The 20,412-nt window shown below is 39.0% G+C and overlaps 1 protein-coding gene across 1 annotated transcript; it reads right to left on the bottom strand.

Moving 5' to 3' along the window:
- Window positions 1-1,025: 1,025 nt before the first annotated feature.
- Window positions 1,026-19,909, bottom strand: entpd3 (ectonucleoside triphosphate diphosphohydrolase 3). Its single transcript, XM_060922045.1, has 10 exons — window positions 19,760-19,909; window positions 18,680-18,802; window positions 13,774-13,891; window positions 13,044-13,185; window positions 11,941-12,100; window positions 10,906-11,133; window positions 9,419-9,691; window positions 7,717-7,827; window positions 5,883-6,017; window positions 1,026-2,738 (listed from the first exon to the last, which is right to left on the bottom strand). Exons 1-10 carry the CDS (start codon window positions 19,814-19,816, stop codon window positions 2,547-2,549), a joined length of 1,539 nt encoding a protein of 512 aa, XP_060778028.1. The 5' UTR covers window positions 19,817-19,909; the 3' UTR covers window positions 1,026-2,546.
- Between the last annotated feature and the right edge of the window lie 503 nt (window positions 19,910-20,412).

Below are 20,412 nucleotides of genomic sequence, written 5' to 3'. Positions count from 1 at the left end.
CACTGCACTTCTCTCTCACTCACTTATTAATCTGCAATGCAATGCACATGCACGAGCTTGTAAACGCCTGTCACGTCACACGTCATAAGATAAGTAACCTATAGAGGGAGGAAAGACACAACCATGCATCATCATCATCATCATCTTCAAGCATTTTCAGTATGAACTTCATCAACTTAACGGATTTTTATTTACCTTCCATAACTATAAAGAATTTAGGACAATACTGCTCTCTACTGGCAAGCTTATGAATTTGCAGATGTGTAAATGTTGATTTCTATCTATCTATCTATCTATCTATCTATCTATCTATCTATCTATCTATCTATCTATCTATCTATCTATCTATCTAATTACTTCTTGGGACCAATAGTCTTATCTTGTCTTATCTAATCTCATCTCATATCTCATCTTATCTCATTATCTCTAGCCGCTTTATCCTGTTCTACAGGGTCGCAGGAGCCTATCCCAGCTGCACAGCAAATTCCTCAGTGTTGAATTAACACTTTCAGAGTTAATTTGGGTCCAATTGGACCTATATAAACACTCTGGGTGTTAATTCAACACTGGGGATTTTGCTGTGTGACTACGGGCGAAAGGCGGGGTACACCCTGGACAAGTCGCCAGGTCATCATAGGGCTGACACGGACAACCATTCACACTCACACCTACGGTCAATTTAGAGTCACCAGTTAACCTAACCTGCATGTCTTTGGGGGAAACCGGAGCACCCGGAGGAAACCCACGCGGACACGGGGAGAACATGCAAACTCCACACAGAAAGGCCCTCGCCGGCCCCAGGGCTCGAACCCTGGACCTTCTTGCTGTGAGGCAACAGCGCTAATCACTACACCACCGTGCCGCCTCATTGCATTGCATTGCATTGCATTGCATCACATTGCATTGCATCGCATCTCATCTCATATATCATCTTGTCTTATCTCATCTTATGTCATATCATCTATGGGGAAACAGAAACCAATATACACATCATCCTGAAAATTGTTGCTTGTCAACATTCAAGAAGTTTATTATCTTTTCACTAAAATGTACACTAAAACATGACATGCATTGAAACCTATTTAAGACACACAATGCACGACAATGAGACAAACATCAAAACACAAAACAAACATGTTGGATGCTTTAATTATAGTTTCTTAATTGTGATAGGAGAAACCAGTATCCTGAACAATATAATCTCCCACCAGGAGCTATGGACCTTTCTCCTTTAATGTTATTCATTCTCCTTCATTTTATCCTTTCTCATTCAATATTATTCATTACTGTTTAATTAATTAATTAATTAGAGGCCTGCTTAACCAATAACCTGTACAAACCTGTGCGTTTCCAAACGTTCATTAATGTTGGTGAAAGTCAGGATTGTTTCCTCTTTTTCCTCTAATGGTATAGTATTATTTTAGGTTTAGGGGTGAGTATATGCTATAAGGCCTGTTTAGTGCATTTTATGTACAGAACAATATTACTCTGAAGATTCTGAAACGCTACATGTAGATTTTTTACAAGTTGCTATTTATGTCTTTGACTTGTCTTGTTATATTGCTGCATAAAAAAATTAGAGCCTTTCTTTTGCAACTCGAACACATTCAATATAGAAAACACATCAATGTTAAGTAAACCTGTCAAAATAATAAATGGAAAAATGAAAAAAAAAAAGATGGAGTGGTCACAGACAAGTAGTTTTAGTAGTAGCACTAGCAAATACAATCACTTAGTAAATAGTAATTCTTTACTTTCTAAATAGTATTAATATTTTAACTGCCTCGGATCCTTCTAAAGTGTATGTGGAACAATCGTAGACATACTGTCACGATTCTACAGAATTGCTATCAGCTCTTATTACAGTGATATTCCAGTAAAATTTAAATAGATTTAAATAGAGCCTTAAGATCTGTCATCATTGTGAAGCATCAAGCACAATCACACACAACTTTGTGTCTTACACAGTGATTCACATATAGAAGCAAAGTAGAAGCATGTTTAAACTGAACAGTTGTCAAAAATGACTTGGTTTGTGACATGTGGGATCTAAAATATGTGTCAATGGTCATAGTTTCTTGAAGCCTATTCAATTTAAATACCTTCACTTTGTTTCCTTTTAAGTGCCTTAACTACTCACTTCACACTGAATAAATAAAATCTAAACACAGTCAGCATGTGCAGAAACAGCAAACACTTCTGACTGTATTTTTGCAAAGCGCTCTAACCTCTTTCCCAGTATCAGACCTTCATAAAAGCTATATTTTATTTTGCATTCCGGCAATAAAGACAAATCCCTGATTTAGCTGCAATAATATATCAGAGGTTACGCGTGCTATTGTGCATCTCTTTAGTTGAGATGTCGAGACTTCAGGCAGTGAATGTTGTGGTGTGAACCCGTTTCTGAGCCCTGTCATGAATAGCTGAACCAGTGGCACAGACAGCAAGGTAAACAGATGTTTTCCTGCATTTCATTGTGCCTTTTTGCTTCTAGTGTTGCAGCTCAAAGGCTAAAGCTAGGCTCCTGAGTAGGGCTTTCAGAGACATCAGTAAAAGATCCGCACCAGTGTGATGATGAGGAACATAAGGGTGATGACGATGAGAGCGGAGAACAGGAAGAGTAGAGCAGTGAACACACTGTTGGAAATGGGTAGCTTCAGGAGCTTTGCCTCCGCAGGGATCATGTTAGACTGAAACAGCATGTAGCCCAGGGACCAGGCTATACTTGTCTTATTTACCTGCAAAACACCAGCAGTTAAATTTTAATGGTGACTTTCCTCTTAGATTTTTAATTTGTTAATTCTGAAACTGTGAGTCGGAAATACAGGGAGTCCAGTGACAAAGGAATGTGATATAAAATAGCAGTATGAGTCTTTTTTCAAAAAGGAAAGATTTTTAAAATCAGAGCAAAGAAGAAAAAGAACATATAAGGAATGGACTGGACATTGTGGATGTCAAAGGCTGGAAAGAGTGTTTGTTACAAGAAACACCTTGTTAACCAACATTATTTACAGTACAGTGCTGAGCGTAAATGAGTACACCCCCTTTGAAAAGTAACATCTCATCTCATTATCTCTAGCCGCTTTATCCTTCTACAGGGTCGCAGGCAAGCTGGAGCCTATCCCAGCTGACTATGGGCGAAAGGCGGGGTACACCCTGGACAAGTCGCCAGGTCATCACAGGGCTGACACATAGACACAGACAACCATTCACACTCACATTCACACCTACGGTCAATTTAGAGCCACCAGTTAACCTAACCTGCATGTCTTTGGACTGTGGGGGAAACCGGAGCACCCGGAGGAAACCCACGCGGACACGGGGAGAACATGCAAACTCCACACAGAAAGGCCCTCGCCGGCCCCGGGGCTCGAACCCAGGACCTTCTTGCTGTGAGGCGACAGTGCTAACCACTACACCACTGTGCCGCCCCAGGTTAATAATATAACTTAGATTACACATTTTTCAGTTTTACTCAAATTAGGGTGGTGCAAAAATGAGTACACCCCACAACAAAAACTACTACATCTAGTACTTTGTATGGCCTCCATGATTTTTAATGACAGCACCAAGTCTTCTCGGCATGGAATGAACAAGTTGGCGACATTTTGCAGCATCAATCTTTTTCCATTCTTCAACAATGACCTCTTTTAGTGACTGGATGCTGGATGGAGAGTGATGCTCAACTTGTCTCTTCAGAATTCCCCAAAGAGAATAATTTCTTTACACCACAAAGGTGAAGGCGACAAGAAGATCAGCAAAGCTTTACTTATCAGTCAGAATACTGTAGCAAAAGTGGTACAAAAATTTAAGAAAGATGGAACTTCAACCATCTCACAGAGACGTCCAGATCGTCCATGGAAGTTAACACCTCGACAGGAGCATCTTCTGATGAGAAGGGTTGAAGAAAATCGGCATGCAAGTTCACTGCAGTTATCTAAAGAAGTAGAAAGCCAAACTGGGGTGACTATTTCCCGTGACACAATGCGGCGTACACTGCAGAGGAATGGCATGCATGGATGCCGTCCATGAAAGAAGCCTCTCCTAAAGCCCAGGCACAAAAAAGCCCGCCTAGAGTTTGCCAGGGCCCATGCTGACAAAGATGAAGACTACTGGGACTCTATACTCTGGAGTGATGAGACCAAGATAAATGTTTTTGGAACTGATGGCTTCAAAACTGTATGGCGTCGCAAAAGTGAGGGATACAAAGAAAAATGCATGGTGCCTACAGTGAAACATGGTGGTGGCAGTGTCCTTATGTGGGGCTGCATGAGTGCTGCTGGTGTCGGGGAGCTGCATTTCATTGATGGCATCATGAATTCACAGATGTACTGCTCTATACTGAAAGAGAAGATGCTACCATCACTCCGTGCCCTTGGTCGTCGTGCACTTTTCCAACATGACTAAACACACATCTAAGGCCACTGTTGGATTTCTGAAGAAGAACAGGGTGAAAGTGATTCAGTGGCCAAGTATGTCTCCTGATCTGAACCCAATCGAACACCTATGGGGAATTCTGAAGAGACAAGTTGAGCATCGCTCTCCATCCAGCATCCAGTCACTAAAAGAGGTCATTGTTGAAGAATGAAAAAAGATTGATGTTGCAAAATGTCGCCAACTTGTTCATTCCATGCCTAGAAGACTTGGTGCTGTCATTAAAAATCATGGAGGCCATACAAAGTACTAGATGTAGTAGTTTTTGTTGTGGGGTGTACTCATTTTTGCACCACCCTAATTTGAGTAAAACTGAAAAATGTGTAATCAAAGTTATATTATTAACCTTACTTTCACGTTATAAGTTAAACAGATATTATATTAAACTTTGTCTTGTCAACATTTTGGAAATTGTTTGTGTTCATTGAGATATTGTTTAAAATGTTACTTTTCAAAGGGGGTGTACTCATTTACGCTCAGCACTGTATTAACTGAGCATTAATCAAAATCATACGGACTGTTAATTAATGAATGAACTGATTTTTCAAAAACATTACATTTCAATAGTAATTAATATTATATAAATACTTATGTTAATTATATTGATTATTGTTTATTTTATACACTCACTGGCCACTTTATTAGGTATACCCATACACCTGCTGTTTTATGCAGTTCTCTAATCAGCCCAATCCCTTGACAGCAGCACAATATATAAAATCATGCAGATACAAATCAAGCGCTTCAGTTAATGTTCACTTCAAACATCAGAATGGGAAAAACTGTGATCTCAAAGTGTGACTTTCACTGCGGCATGGGTGTTGGTGCCAGATGGACTGGTTTGAGTATTTCAGAAATTGCTGATCTCCTGGGGTTTTCACACACAACAGTCTGTAGAGTTTACACAGAATGGTGCGAAAAACAAAAAACACAGAGTGAGTGACAGTTCTGTGAGTGGAAATGTCTTGTTGATAAGAGAGGTCAGAGGAAAATGGCCAGATTGGTTTGATCTACCAGGAGGGATATAGTAACTCATATAATCACTCTTTACAACTGTGGTGAGCAGAAAAGCATCTCAGCATGCAACAGCAGAAGAACACATTGGGTTCCACTCCTGCAGCCAAGAAATGGCCGATGAGTGTATGTGATCATTTTAGAAGTTCAATATCATTCATTCATTCATTCATTCATTCATCACGAACTGCTTTACCCTGGTCATGCTCAAGGTGAACATCAATATGATGCTGTGTTTGTGATGGTTATTATCCAAATATAAATAAGGTTGATGCTTGTGTTCTAATATTTACACCCTGAGATCAGAGTTAAATTGACTATTGACCATTAGTATCAGGCTGCCAAGCCCAGTGTTCCTGGCATCTACCACGACCCTGGTCAGAATAAAGTAATTTCTGAAACTGGGTGATTGTGTTTTATGTGTAATCTGATACCTCTTTTTGAAAATTAATATTTTCCCAGTTGTCAGTATTAAACTTGTATCCGTCTCTGAGAATTGTATGAACATAGTTTGCAGAGAAACAATATGATCTCAAGTGTTTCTCTGAGACGTTGTAGTTTTTCTTGAGCTGAAAAAAAGAAGAAAAATCTGTCAGTCGTCATTCAAGTAGAAAATTGATACCATATACAGTGGATATAAAAAGTGTACACACTCCGTTAAAATGATAGGTTTTTCTGATGTTAAAAAAATGAGACCATAATAAATAGTTTCAAAACTTTTCCCACCTTTAATGTGACCGAAAACCTGTACAATTCAATTGAAAAACAAACAAATCTGTTAGGGGAAAAACGTAAAAAATAAAAAAAAGTTCAATAAGCTGGTTGCATAAGTGTGCACACCCTTAAACTAATACTTTGCTGAAGCCCCTTTTGATTTAATTACAGCATTCAGTCTTTTTGGGTCAGAGTCTATCAGCCTGACACATCTAGACTTGGCAATATTTGCCCACTCTTCCTTGCAAAAGCGTTCCAAATCTGTCAGATTGTGAGGGCGTCTCTTGTGCACAGCCATCTTCAGGTCACCCCACAGATTTTCAACTGGATTTAGGTCTGGGCTCTGGCTGGACCATTCCAAAACTTTAATTTTCTTCTGGTGAAGCCATTCTTTTATTGATTTTGATGTATGCTTGGGGTCATTGTTGTGCTGAAAGATGAAATTCTTCTTCATCTTCATCTTTCTAGCAGACACCTGAAGGTTTTGGGCCAAAACTGACTGGTATTTAGAACTGTTCATAATTTCCTCCACCTTGACTAAAGCCCCTGTTCCAGCTGAAGAAAAACAACCCCAAAACATGATGCTGCCACCACCATGCTTCACCGTGGGTATGGTGTTCTTTTAGTGGTGTGCAGTGTCGTTTTTGTGCCAAACATACCTTCTGAAATTGTGGCCAAAAAGTTCAACCTTGGTTTCATCAGACCATAACACATTTTCCCACATGCTTTTGGGAGAGTTGATGTATTTTTTTTTTGTGCAAAATTTAGCCAGACCTGGGATGTTTCTCTTTGTAAGAAAAGACTTTCATCTTGCAACCCTACCCCATAGTCCAGACATACAGAGAATATGGGAGATTGTTGTCACATGTAGTACACAACCAGTACTTGCCAGAAATTCCTGCAGCTCCTTCAGTGTTGCTGTAGGCCTCTCGGCAGCCTCCCTGACCAGTTTTCGTCTTGTCTTTTCATCAATTTTGGAGGGACATCCAGTTCTTGGTAATGCCACTGTTGTCCCATATTTTCTCCACTTCTTGATGACCATCTTCACTGTGCTCCATGGTATATCTAATGCCGTGGAAATGTTTTTGTCCCCTTCTCCTGACTGATACCTTTCAACACTGAGATCCCTCTGATGCTTTGTAAGCTCTCTGCGAACGCTGGCTTTTGCTGGAGGATGCAACTGAGTAAATGTCTGAACTTTATTTGGGGTTAATCAGAGTCATTTTAATTGATGGCAGGTGTGAACCCAAAAAGACTGAATGCTGTAATTAAATCAAAAGGTGCTTCAACAAAGTATTAGTTTCAGGGTGTGCACACTTATGCAACCAGCTTATTGTATGCTTTTTATTTTTTATGTTTTTCCCCGTAACAGATTTGTTTGTTTTTCAACTGAATTGTACAAGTTATAGGTCACATTAAAGGTGGGAAAAGTTTTGAAATTATTTGTTGTGGTCTAATCTTTTTTACATCAGAAAAGCCTATCATTTTAACGGGGTGTGCACACTTTTTATATCCACTGTACATTCTCTTTGACAGTCTGTGGGAGGTACTCACTTCTTTCCAGTTCATAGAGCAGAATGACCATATGGTAGCATTAAACTTCTCCAGACTGTTTGAACCCTTCACGTTCATATTATCAGCTGTGTAGTAAAATCCTGCGTAGGCCTTAACAGCAATAGATACATTATCACCAACAGTGTATTACTAAAGCAGTCATTGTGACAATGGATATGTGCTTTAAACACACCATGTCTACAGACTAAACTGATATTAAACTTGCTTTTGAATGAATTCTAAGATCAGATGGCAAACTCCTCAGAAAATCTTTTGAAAGAAATGAGCTTCATTTCAAAAGTAACACAATTAAATGTTGGTTTCAGTATGTTGGAGTCATTTCCTTGTTTTGTTTTGCAATCCACAAAGACTGAAATGGAAATCTGCTTGGTGATACATTATCATAATTGCACACATTAGCTAAGAATGGGGGGAAGCCATGGCCTAATGGTTAGGGACCCTTTTCACGTGACGTCACGACAAACGCGGTCGCCATTTTGGATGTGTACTACCAGTAGTTTACCACAGCCAACATTGAGGAACGGCAGCAAAGAAAGTGTTTATTTTCAGCAAGACTTCCATCATGCCACTATATTGTTGTGCACCTGGATGTAGTAACCATCAACAAACAAGGCAAGGGTTATCATTTTATCGGATCCCGGTAGATGCTGACCGACGGAGAAGATGGATAGCGGCATACCAACGCTTGTGTAGTGACCACTTTGTTGGAGGTAAGACGAATAAAATTAGCCAGAAAAGGCATTACATTGCTGTTAACATTCATGAAACAACATCCACAAAATATCTGCAGATGAACTTAATTTGCAGTGTTATTATAAAACATGCCCAGAAGCGCAGCGCCGCGCCGCACCCCTCTCCTCTCCTCTCCTCTTTTTTTCCGCACCGGAGCCGCTCATCCTCTGCGCTCCGGGACCTCCCACTTTACAAATTAAGCACTGCCTACAAATAAGTGTTCAAAATAAGAGGAACATGTATTTGTCTCTTAAATCCAGGCCGTTCCCTGTAATCTGTAACAACGGTTGGAGAAAGTAATGGCAAATAGCGAGTGCACAAACCATAGAAGGTAAACTGTACACAGCGCCAGGGCAGTGTGATGGTATGTCTACTTTTAGATTGTGTTAGCTTATCAATGAACACACTCGTCACTCGACGAGTTTCACGTCTTTACGACGGATACTTAAATGTGTGTTAGGTATTATTGTTGCAGTCTAAGCAGTCATTGTAGCAGCTAGATGAGCGAGAACCAAAAGGGTCTGTGCCATAAACCGTTATTTCTGTACGGCGTTGCTAATGTGTCGTTACTGTTGTTATTTCTCCCTCTGCTCGCCCTGTAAATGCCCTACGTCGCTGGATAGCGAAGGTGTTTTCTGCATCTCGCTCCTTTTTCTTGTATGTTCTCCGTTTGTCGCCTTCCTCGCATTCAAACCAATTCGAGCCGAAGTCCGCTACATGTCCAAAATGGTGGTCGCGTTTACGAAGGTCACGTGACTGAAAAGGGTCTAGAGAAGCAGCTTTGGGAGGTCACCGGTTTGATTCCTCTGGACCAGCAGGAATAGCTGAAGTGCCTTTGAGCAAGGCACCTAACCCCCAACTGATCCCTAGGATGCTCTGGGTATGTTGTATGTTGCACTGGATAAGAGTGTCTGCTGAATGCCTGCAATGTAATGTAAAGAATGCCTACCATGAAGTCACCTGTAACAGGTGGTTGGTATACTCCATTAAATGAGCAGTGCTCTTTCTTCTGACATGACTTCAGGTCAAAAATCTTCCTGACCACAGTTTTGCACTTGGCTGGATCACTCTGTCCAAAGAAAGTGAAGGTCTTCCCAGAGGAATAGCCAGCTGGAATAGCATTCTTTGTACACTCACTGCCAAAGATGTCATCCTTGGACATGGTGATGTTGTAGCCAAGAGGGTAGCAGGGGTGATTTATACGTAACAAATCAGAGGACTGCTGAGATGGGAAAGAGACGCTAAGGTCAGTTCCTATACCATAAAAAACTTGAAATGTTTTATGAACTTAAGAAAAATGCAGCTCTTTTGTAAAAGATGATACATCAGCTATATCTGTATGCAGTATATGGTATCATTTTGAGCTAAGAAGAGCTAGCTAAAATAGGAAGAAGGAAGGGTAATGTAATTTTATCTGCCACTTCTCAACAGGACATTGCTAATGTCAAAGTAGTCTGGGAAAGCATTAATATTAGCTAGGATTAAGCTCACTCCATTGCTTTAAATGGATGAACATGATTGCATTAGCACAAGAAAGGTTTTACAGGGATTCTGCAATCTGCTTTGCTGCAGTCTGCTTTGTGTAATTAGTGTGAGGAATAAAACAAGTCAAATGGATTGATCAATACAGGAATACTATAATGCAGCATTACCAGGCTGAACACTGCCCATATACTAACATGACATTTCATTTTTTTTAGTTTATAAGAAAAAATATTTTTAAATTCACAGACTTTGCTTAATAATAATAATAATAATAATAATAATAATAATAATAATAATAATAATAATACGCAAAGCCTGGGTGGGTGTTTTGGATGAAGTAAATTTGGATGACACATTTTAAAGATCATTATAGCATACGGTATATAGCTGAGGGCAATGCTCGCACTGTCTGTGTTTTTTTTTAACTGAGAAAAGAAAATCTTTCTTTATTGTACAATTTATCTACAACCCCCCCCCCCCCCCCCCCCCCCCCAGAATATCAAAATCCTAAAAATGAAATGCGTTTAGATAAAATCTGGTGATATCAGAAGAAAATATTTTTGAAAAGATGTTTTGCCATGAATCTTTTGTGTTCATAACTGATTTGATTGTTAAAACAGATGTGTTAAGAAGAATGTTTAGGAGACAGTTATAAAGGTGGACAGATAAATCAGTAAATAATATTTTGTGTCACATTCCTAAAGGAACAAAACACATTTTTTCACTATTATCATTATATTAAATTATTCTACTGTATTTGAACATCTTTGATGCTCATAAAGGAACATCTGTGAAACCTAACGCATTAAGTGTCTAATTATAACATACATTTCTTCGTCTTTTTTATTTTACCTTTTATTTTGCAAACTTTTGCACTCAGCTGTATTGCTGTTTTTTCCTCCTGCAATTAATATTTAAGTGCAACATTATTACAGGAACAGAAAATGCTACCTTTACAAGTTCTGCCAAAACTTGTTTTTCAGCCTCATTTTTTCCATAGCACAGGAAGCTGTGTGTGTAAACATTGTATTCATAGCCATAGAGTGAAACGCTGATTAGATCCTGTCCTTTGGCATCAGATGGAGCCACGAAGGCAATCTGAGTGGAGGCTCCGCCCAGGTCCAGGGACCCCACAGTTTGTGCTCCATGAGGATGAACCCAAGCATTCCATATATTTTTCTGGACAAAGCGAACAAAACACAGTTCATACAATACTAATGATCTATGGAATGTTATAAAAGTACTGCAATGTACAGTCATGTGCAAAAGTCTTGGGCACCCTAAGTTTTTTTTTTTCATACAAACTTTGTTATAGATTTCTATTTTATGACTTCTACATTATCGAGTCCGTACAAAAACATTTTAGGGTTCCAAACATTTGTTTTCCAGCACAATATTAAATGTTACAGGAAAAAAGGTTTGTATCTGAGCAGCATATTACATAAGAGAGCACTTTTCAGATTAAAAAAGAAAACATAATGAAGGCTGCTGGGTTTTGGTGCAAAATGAAGAAGCGAGTGTGACAGTCAAAGTGTCTAGAAGAACTGTGGCTGCTTCTGCAAGATACTCAGTAAAACCTACAGCTTATTTCCTTATAAAACTGCACTCATTGTACTGGAGACTACTAGTTTTTTTAATTTAAGCAAAGGATCGTCTCACACCAAATACTGACTTTATTTCATTTATTATGGCTTACTGCTGCTTATAGTATTTTTTTTTAATGTTGAAACATTTAATTTCATTATTTTTCAGCCATTTTTGGTCGACAGCATTTCTTGACATGTGCCTAAGACTTTTGCACCGTACTGTATGTTTGGAATTTTCAAAACAATCTAGGAATTAGCCTAGACATAAAAATATCCTATAATCCTTTGCTTTCCCCAAAAATTTCTTGAGGAAGACATATACCGGTAAAACCCCCCATGTTGCTTTAATACTAAACAGCCTCATACATGAGCTGAAGGCTCCCTCTTGAACTGGCCTCACCTCCAGGAATTTTCCCATCAGGTAGTTGACAGTTATCCACCCATACAGCCCCTCTTCCTGACCTGAGATGATGGAAGCATTATGGAAAGCGAATGGCAAAGAACGAAGATAATTCCGTACTTTAATCAGGATAGCGTTGGACTCTTCTTCACTCTTCTGGCTGTATACAAATATTCCAACATGGGATTTTGCAGAAACAGCAAGTGATAATTAATTCATATAATTCATATAATTAATATGTGTCACCAGAGGTGACAATGCAAAGAAAAGCTCCCTGAAATGAGATAAGGAACACTGTAAAAAATGTCCGTAGAATTAACAGTGAATTTATGTAAAATCATAACATAAAAAAACTGTAAATACAAAAACAATGAAGCAGTGTGTAATTTACATCAATATACTGTAAAACTCCTAACCAAATACCACTGTTAATTTAACAGTAAGAATATGTTGAATTGATCATATTTTTTGTAGAATTTACAAATTGTTGTAGTTTAAACACAGACAAACTGTAATACTAAAACAGAATGTGATAGTTAAAATTACATAATTGCCCTGTTAAAAAAATTTAAAAATGTCAGTAGAGGCTCTCCGGCACATTTCGTAAAACTCTAAATCAAATAAAATATCTGTCTAGTAGATCATTGCTTGTAACCATCATTTTGGAGCCACAAAAACCAATAATCAAGAACACTTGCAATTCATTCCTAGATGCTTTTTTATTGTACAATGAATATCCATAAAATTAACAGTTATGTATTGATTATTGTACATTGAATACCTGTAAAATGTACATTTAGTTATCATTAATTGTACATGGAATCCCAGTGAAATGTACAAGTTATTCTGTAATGTTGTTTACATTTCACTGTATTTTTAACAGGATTATTCTGGCAACCACAGCTGCCAGTGTTTTTCCGTAAAAACAACGTTTTTTTTTTACAGTGAAGAAACCTTGATAGGAATCCGTCCTCTTCTGGAGGACACCGGATAGTGGGATTATAAATAATGATATAAGCTGTAGTGCATATTCATGAATAATGAGGCTATAAGGGAATTGATCACACAGTTGCAGACAAAAAGCTGGAAGAAAAAAAGCTTACCGGAGCAGTCTCATTCCAGCAGTTGCACCAAGAAAGATGGGTGTTGAGCTATGTTGATGTGGAGGGATGAACTCTTTTATGTTTTCCATACACTCGTTAAGGTTCTTCCAGGCCTCGGCATTATCTTCTGAGATACCAGGACCTGTCAATGAACATAATCATAGCTATTTTATTTAATAGCCTGCTGTCCAGCACATAACACATGTCACCCATCATGAGATGTTGCATCATAACTGAGAAACATTGCAATAAGAAATAGTGTGGCCATAAAGTCTTCATATGAGTATGCATTTTTAAATGGCATCGGTCACATCTTTGTAGGAATACAACATAATATTATAGAGTATATCACCTGAGGATGCAGATATAAACAAATGCTAGGTCCAAGTCTCTGTTGTATCAATCACTCAACTGAGATAAACTGTATGAATAGTCTGAAAACAAGGCCTTGTTCATTTTCTGTTTGCTTTCATGAAATTGACTATAAATGTCAATATGGGCTGAAACACTTCTCGTATCTGTTCAAAGAAGATTTAATCATTATTTATTAGCCAAAACAATCAATAAATAAGAGTTCAGTCCCATTTCATTGCCTGACGTCCATCTCAGGAAATCCTAGACCAGGTTTAGAGTTTTAGTGTTGAGTGAAATCCCATAGAAAAGAGAGCTTTCCTTCACACTTCTGTACATTCAGACTGTGCATTATGGAGGATGAATGGTGGTTCCACACCTTTAACCGGACATTTTGCAGTCTGGTTCACAACCCCGGTGTTGTTCTCTTTCTCGGCTGGCCATTGATACAGATAGACAGTAGTTCTGGAGGATCCGGCATCCAACACAATACCGTACTGTGCGGAGAGACAGAGAGAGAGAGAGAGAGAGAGAGAGAGAGAGAGAGAGGCGCACTGGAACATTCACAGTCATAAATAGTCCCAGTTGTATGCAACAATTAGAGATCTATCAGTTTGCCTTAGCTGAAATTTTTTGCTCATTGAATACTCATGTATGGTGCTCTTTTACACACAATAGCTTAACACACAAACACGATTCCTTCTGCCTTCACATAGATTTTTTTTTCACAAAAAATAACCCATACTTCAACCTATTCTGCTTGCATTTGGATTTGTTTTTGGTCATGCACAAAATTGTATAGTTGTACCCGAATTTACGCTGCTGAAAGCATTTTCTTTAATAGTGTTTGGAAAATGTGCACGTACATTAAAATCATACTGTCACATACTGCCCAAATTTTAACACACTCTCAGATTAGATTTTAATCACTTTGAAAAAATCATAAACTAATCAGAATGGCTTATGGTTTTCAACCAACAAAATTGTTAACACTTCTCTACAGGTATAATTTGGGTCATATGTAGCATGTTGACAAGATTTTGTAACATAAAAAAGTTGTTCAGTGTGGTTTGGCTGCTACTTCCTGATAAAATAAACAACGTCCTGTATGTTGAACTCTTACATCCATGTGAAACGCATGTACACAGCCAGTATGCAAACAAATGTGCACAGATCCTATAATATACTGAATTTTCTAAACATGTTAGTGATAGAGTCTTGCTTGTAATGGATCAGCATCACTTGTGTGGCTTTAGAGTGGGAAGGGAATTTGTTCATACCAATAAGAATGTAGGAGAATTGTAACAATTCTAGTGTTTGAAACTCATAACCCATTCTGATTGATTTATATTATTTGTCAGTCTTGAAAAGTGCTGAGAGCCAGGAGAATCCTGAACGCCTGAGCACAAAAAGTTTATGATCAGGGTTCAGAATTCATACAATACATGGCCAGAGTTTTGTGGATACATGATCATCAGACCTATATGGGGCCCTTCTCCAAACTCTTGATAGAAAACACACAATTTTCTAGAATGGCTTTTTATATTTTAGCATTACAGGTTCCCATCACTGGAATTAAGGAGCGTAGCCCAAACCTGTTTCAGAATGAGAACACCCTCTGAACAAAGAGAGGGCCAGGAAAACATGGTTTGCCAAGGGTGGAGTGGAAGAACAGGAGTCACTTGCACAGAGCTCTGACTTCAAATCCACCGTACCTTTAGGATGAACTGGAATGCAGACTGCACCCCAGGTCTCCTCACCCAAGATCAGTGCCTGACTAACGCTCTGACATCAATGGACAACACGCTCCAAAATCTAGTGGAAAGCCTTCCCAGATGAGTGGAGGTTATTACTAACAGGAATGTGGGACTAAATCTGGAATGGGATGTCAAACAAGCACATACAGTATGGGTGTGACGGTCAGGTGTCTACAAACCTTGGGCCATATAGTGTACATTACAGCAAAGCAAATCAGCGTGCATATTGTAGAAGACTAACAGAAATATATGCTCATGCACAGAGGTGGGTAGAGTAAGCAAAAACTGTACTCAGGTGAAAGTATTGTTACTTTAAAATAAATAGCCTGTGACTCAAGTAAACATACTGATCAAAATAATGACTTGAGTATGCGTTAAAAAAAAAGAACCCCATAAAATGGCTACTCAAGTAGTGAGAAACTTCATAGGACGATTTGTGACATCTATAATGTATTGCATTCAAATGTATAAGAATATCGGTCATACCCAAAAGAAAAATTTAAAGTGCTTGTCTAAGAAACACAACATAAAATCATTGAAGTACTATTCCTAAATAATAATAATAATAATAATACATCAATTATCTGTAGCCGCTTATCCTGTACAGAGTTGCGGGCAAGCTGGAGCCTATCCCAGCTGATTATGGGTGAGAGGCGGGGTACACCCTGGACAAGTCGCCAGGTCACACAACCATTCACACTCACATTCACACCTACGGTCAATTTAGAGTCACCAGTTAACCTAACCTGCATGTCTTTGGACTGTGGGGGAAACCGGAGCACCCGGAGGAAACCCACACGGACACGGGGAGAACATGCAAACTCCACACAGAAAGGCCCCCGTTGGCCACTGGGCTCGAACCCAGAACCTTCTTGCTGCAAGGCAACAGTGCTAACCACTACACCACCATGCTGCCAATAATAATAATAATAATAATAATAATACATAAGCAAGCAAACAAATAAATAAATATTTGCCAAATAACATAAATCAAGGCGATTTTGCCACAGGTTTTTTTGTAAATCTTCCAGGAGAGATAGCTGAGCAACACAGAGCTGTGTGTTTGTGTGTGCGCGCGCGCTAAATAAACTAATATAAAAATTGAACAAAAATAAATCGCACCTTTTTTAAAACCAATACCAAAGTCACACTGTTTAATCTGTTAAAATGTGACACAGTCCTGGTCTTTATTTATGTTTATCCATTTGTGTGTTCAAACTCCATGTATCAAATCAGTCGATGTCATAGAAGCTGTGCGCGTGTGAATAGAAATAATTTACGACATTAAATCAAAGTATCTGACCAGAAGTATGTCGTCTAATGTAACGGATTATAAGTACATTTTTAAATGGTAAATGTAATCTGGTAAGAGTGAAAAGTATTACGCAGTAGCAAAACTGCTCCTATACATACAATTTGCTGGAAAAATTTCCTTAAGTACATGTTCCAGAGTAAATGTAACACATTACTACCCACCTCTTCTCATGTATTTACATTATCTCCATTTGACAGTAATATTCTTCCATATTGTTAAAGGTCCCATGGCATGAAATTTTCACTTTCTGAGGTTTTTTAACATTAAAATGAGTTCCTCTGACCTTCTTAAGTCACCCCAGTGGCTAGAAATTTCATAATGTGTAAACCAAACTATGCCCAACATTTGAGAATGGCGCATCAAAACGGCACGTTGATAAGCTCTTCCCTTTACTACGTCAGCAAGGGAGATGATCCCCACGCCCCCCCTCTGGATTCCCACCCACTGTATGGATTGCCCGCCCAGTTGTAGTGAGGAGACCATAGAGGACACAACAACATGGCATCACCTGAGCGAGCAAAACATGGAAATTGCGCTGTACATGAATGTGACAACACAGAAAAGAGTCTGTTTTTACTGCCGACAGGAGAGCCCCTGAAGACGCAGTGGCTTAATTTTATTTACTCCAATAATATGCCGTCGAGTCTACCTAAGACGGTGTATGTTTGTCGGAAGCATTTTCCTGATGAATGTTTCCACAACTTGGGACAGTACAGGGCAGGTTTTGCACATCAACTGTCACTGAAGCCTGGGTCCGTACCAAGCATCCCTGCCGCATCAGCAACAAACACCGAACAAGTAAGTGTATAACTGGTCGTTTTGCCGTGTTTTAAAATAGGTGCGTTAGCCTAGCAATGGCTACATTAGCTGTGCAGCTAACCGCTTCCTGCAGTTAGCCAGGTAATCTGCGCTACAAAACTAAAGAGCATGCAGCATGCTCTGTTAAACTGAGTTTAGTCTGGAAATTGACTGTAACTTATGAGCTTATGTTTGACTATTGCTCCGCAATGCATGTCTTCTGTTGGATAAGCGATATGTTGCTGTAGTTGCTGCTTCTATCCTCTTTGGTTATGGAGTGCGTGTTCAAGCCTAGGGTATTATACGTTCGTAAACTACCACTCCGAACACACTCACTCTCTGTTCTCTGTGTCACGTTGAGTTTACGAAAGGAGTCCGAGGGAGAACGGGGTTTTGTCTTAGCAGCGTGGCTACAGACGCTGATAGCAGCGAGTATGTGTGCGCGCAGCTTGGTCAAGCCCCTCCCCCTCCCCCCATGGCCCGCCCCCACCCTCTACCCTTCCCCGCCTCCTGCTTCTCATTAGCAAAACGACGCACTGGGAAAAGCGCTGAAATGGGGCTTTCTCCCAGGAGGCTATATTTACGTGCCGAGGGTTCATTTCGAGAAAGGCTGCGGATATAACATCCGGAAGCCTCCACGAGCCCGTTTAAAGCATCAACAAACCACCATGCCATGGGACCTTTAAGAGACATGCCTTCTTGCCCGAGGCCTTTTACATTACATGTCCTGACATGAGGAGCTCTAATGGAAAGTACATAATCTACATCTAAAAAATAGCTTCACAACACAGAAGAGGACTTCACAATACAGGCTATGGGTGGTGGTATCGCAAACTCAGATAAAGAGGAAAACCCACACTGATTCATAATCTGATACAGTTGGGTAATAAACATTATGTAGCCATTTGGAAGTTATTGAGAGTTAAAGCTATAAATATCTGGCAAATCAATGACCTCTCTGCAGTGTGAAATCCACACCTACACACATAGATAATGTGTAATCCTTCATGGTTCTTTGGTTATCCCTCTGTGGAAATGCTTGCTTTTTTTTATGAAAAGACTTACAACAGAGTGCTTCCCTTGGCTTTCCATTTTTGGATGCTAAGAGCCCTTAATCATCCAATGAATTCTTAAAGAACAATTTCAATCATACAGACCTTGCAGTTTCACTTGAACATATAATGACAGAGAATATATTTTAGGTCGAAAATAATTGCAGCTGTCAGATACCAGTTTTGCAGGAGCTTGTGCACACACAGCATTTCCAAGTTTTGTCTCTTGTACCTGGTTGGTTTCTGTCCTATAATTCCAGGCTTACTTACATTTAACAGTGTTAGCGATGCGATATTGCTATGTCACGTTCATGCACTGAGGATTATCTGTGAGTTTAATTAGGCACGTATGAATAGTCTTACCTTAAGTCCAGGGGAGAGGTAAGTCCTGTGTTTTGCCTGAACTGTAGCTATTGCTATAATGACGGCTATACTGGCCAAGAGAAAGAAAGCAGCTATGGCTGTTGCCAGTTTAGTTGTCATTATCTGTGAATGTAAAACAAGAAAAATGGCATAAAGATAAGTAAACTCTTGCAGGACTCACATTTATCTCTGACACCATGTTTATTTCATATTACCCTGGGGTTTTCAAGGTTTGAAACAAATAAGATAAATGCAAGAAAAGAAGACTGAAGTGCTTTTGAAAAAGGTACCACAGTTGGTACCAGATACACAAATTACAGTGTATCAGGAAATACAATACAGTCCCCCCCCAAAAAAAAAAAAAAAAAAAAACAACTAGAAATGATGCAAGGGATTAACTAAAACAGGCACAAATAATAATCATAATGAACCCAAAAGGTTTAGCGGCATGACCTTAGAAATGTACTGCTAATATTTAATAGTTTCAGTGGCACTAAAAAAGAAGAATGACTGACTGCAAACTGACATCATAAATGTGTTTATCTAATCTATTACCATTAATACAATACAGAATTTATTTCAATTTCAGTTTAATTTGGTATTCTAGTGAGCATCTAATCAACTCTGGTGCTGGAAATTAAACCTGATACCTTAGGTTGAAAGTCCACATCTTTAAAACCCCCAGACAATGATATTAAGTAGTTTACAATAATCAGAAGCATTGCCAAAAATGAAGATTGCATTATTTGGGGCTTTTAAATGGCAAGTCATGCTATAGGAATAATTATGTAAAATTATGAGATGAAACAAATAAACAAACTAACTAAAATCATAAACAGCCTTAAGTGACTATTAGTAGCATTAAAATATACAGATATGCATTTTAGGCAAAACATGTAATAGACAAAATGTTAGGGAATTACACAGGCAGGAATTTTACTTGAGGCAATTATTCAAAGCCAGTTCAGTCCTGCAACTGTCACTAAATGGAAATACGATTTGTCCAATGAGCAGATTGTCACTGCTGGTTCCTCCCACCGTGATAAACATGCAAAGAAACAAATGGACGTCTTTGCCTACCCTTCTGTGAGAACCTCCAGTGAGGTGATCAGATGAATGTGATTCTCTCTTGACCATCCTGTTCAGGCAAGTGTGTGTGTATGGGTGGATGTGAAACTGATTCTGTGCCGTGTGTGTCTGTCTGCATGTGTCAAAAAACGTGTGAATAGGAGGGGCTGGGAATTTCTCCCTGTAAATAGCGTCAATACAGTTTCTAATAAACCCTTCCTACTTATCAAAGTCCAGCCCTCCTAGGGCCTTGTAGCTAGCACTTTTTATACATTGAAATAAAATGGTTATTCTTTTTGCTATGGGCTTGGTCTTTGGCTCACTTGTTCCCCTGAATACATAGACCTAAATGCGGTCATGCACAACATCATAATAATTGTTTTAATCTTCCCTCTGTGGACAAATTTATTCATATTTTTTTATTGCTAATTGGTGATATTCTTTGTGATACTATATTTCTGTCTGTATATGCCAGGCTGTAAGTGCTGATAAATAACCAGAAGATAACACATCAAATGAAACGTTGACCACAAACCATCATCTGTGTATGCAATATCATAAAACATGTAACAAGGGACATGTATGTGAATGGAAAAAAATGGGATGTCTCTGTATGTCAAAGTGTATTAACAGGCTACAACAGTGCTATGGGGTGGCACGGTGGT

Source organism: Neoarius graeffei, chromosome 5 (genome assembly GCF_027579695.1).
Source record: "Neoarius graeffei isolate fNeoGra1 chromosome 5, fNeoGra1.pri, whole genome shotgun sequence".
NCBI lineage: Eukaryota > Metazoa > Chordata > Actinopteri > Siluriformes > Ariidae > Neoarius > Neoarius graeffei.
The sequence above is the reverse complement of the archived record's forward strand: the minus strand, read 5'-3'. Positions and strand labels throughout refer to the sequence as shown.

Coding starts and splice junctions, on each gene's coding strand:
- entpd3 (XM_060922045.1), bottom strand. CDS start 19,816: ATGGTCAAGAGAGAATCACATTCATCTGATCACCTCACTGGAGGTTCT. Junction 13,186..13,773: donor TGCAAAATGTCCGGTTAAAG/GTGTGGAACCAC, acceptor GTTCATTGACAG/GTCCTGGTATCTCAGAAGAT. Junction 2,739..5,882: donor ATATTAATTTTCAAAAAGAG/GTATCAGATTAC, acceptor GGTGTTTTGCAG/GTAAATAAGACAAGTATAGC.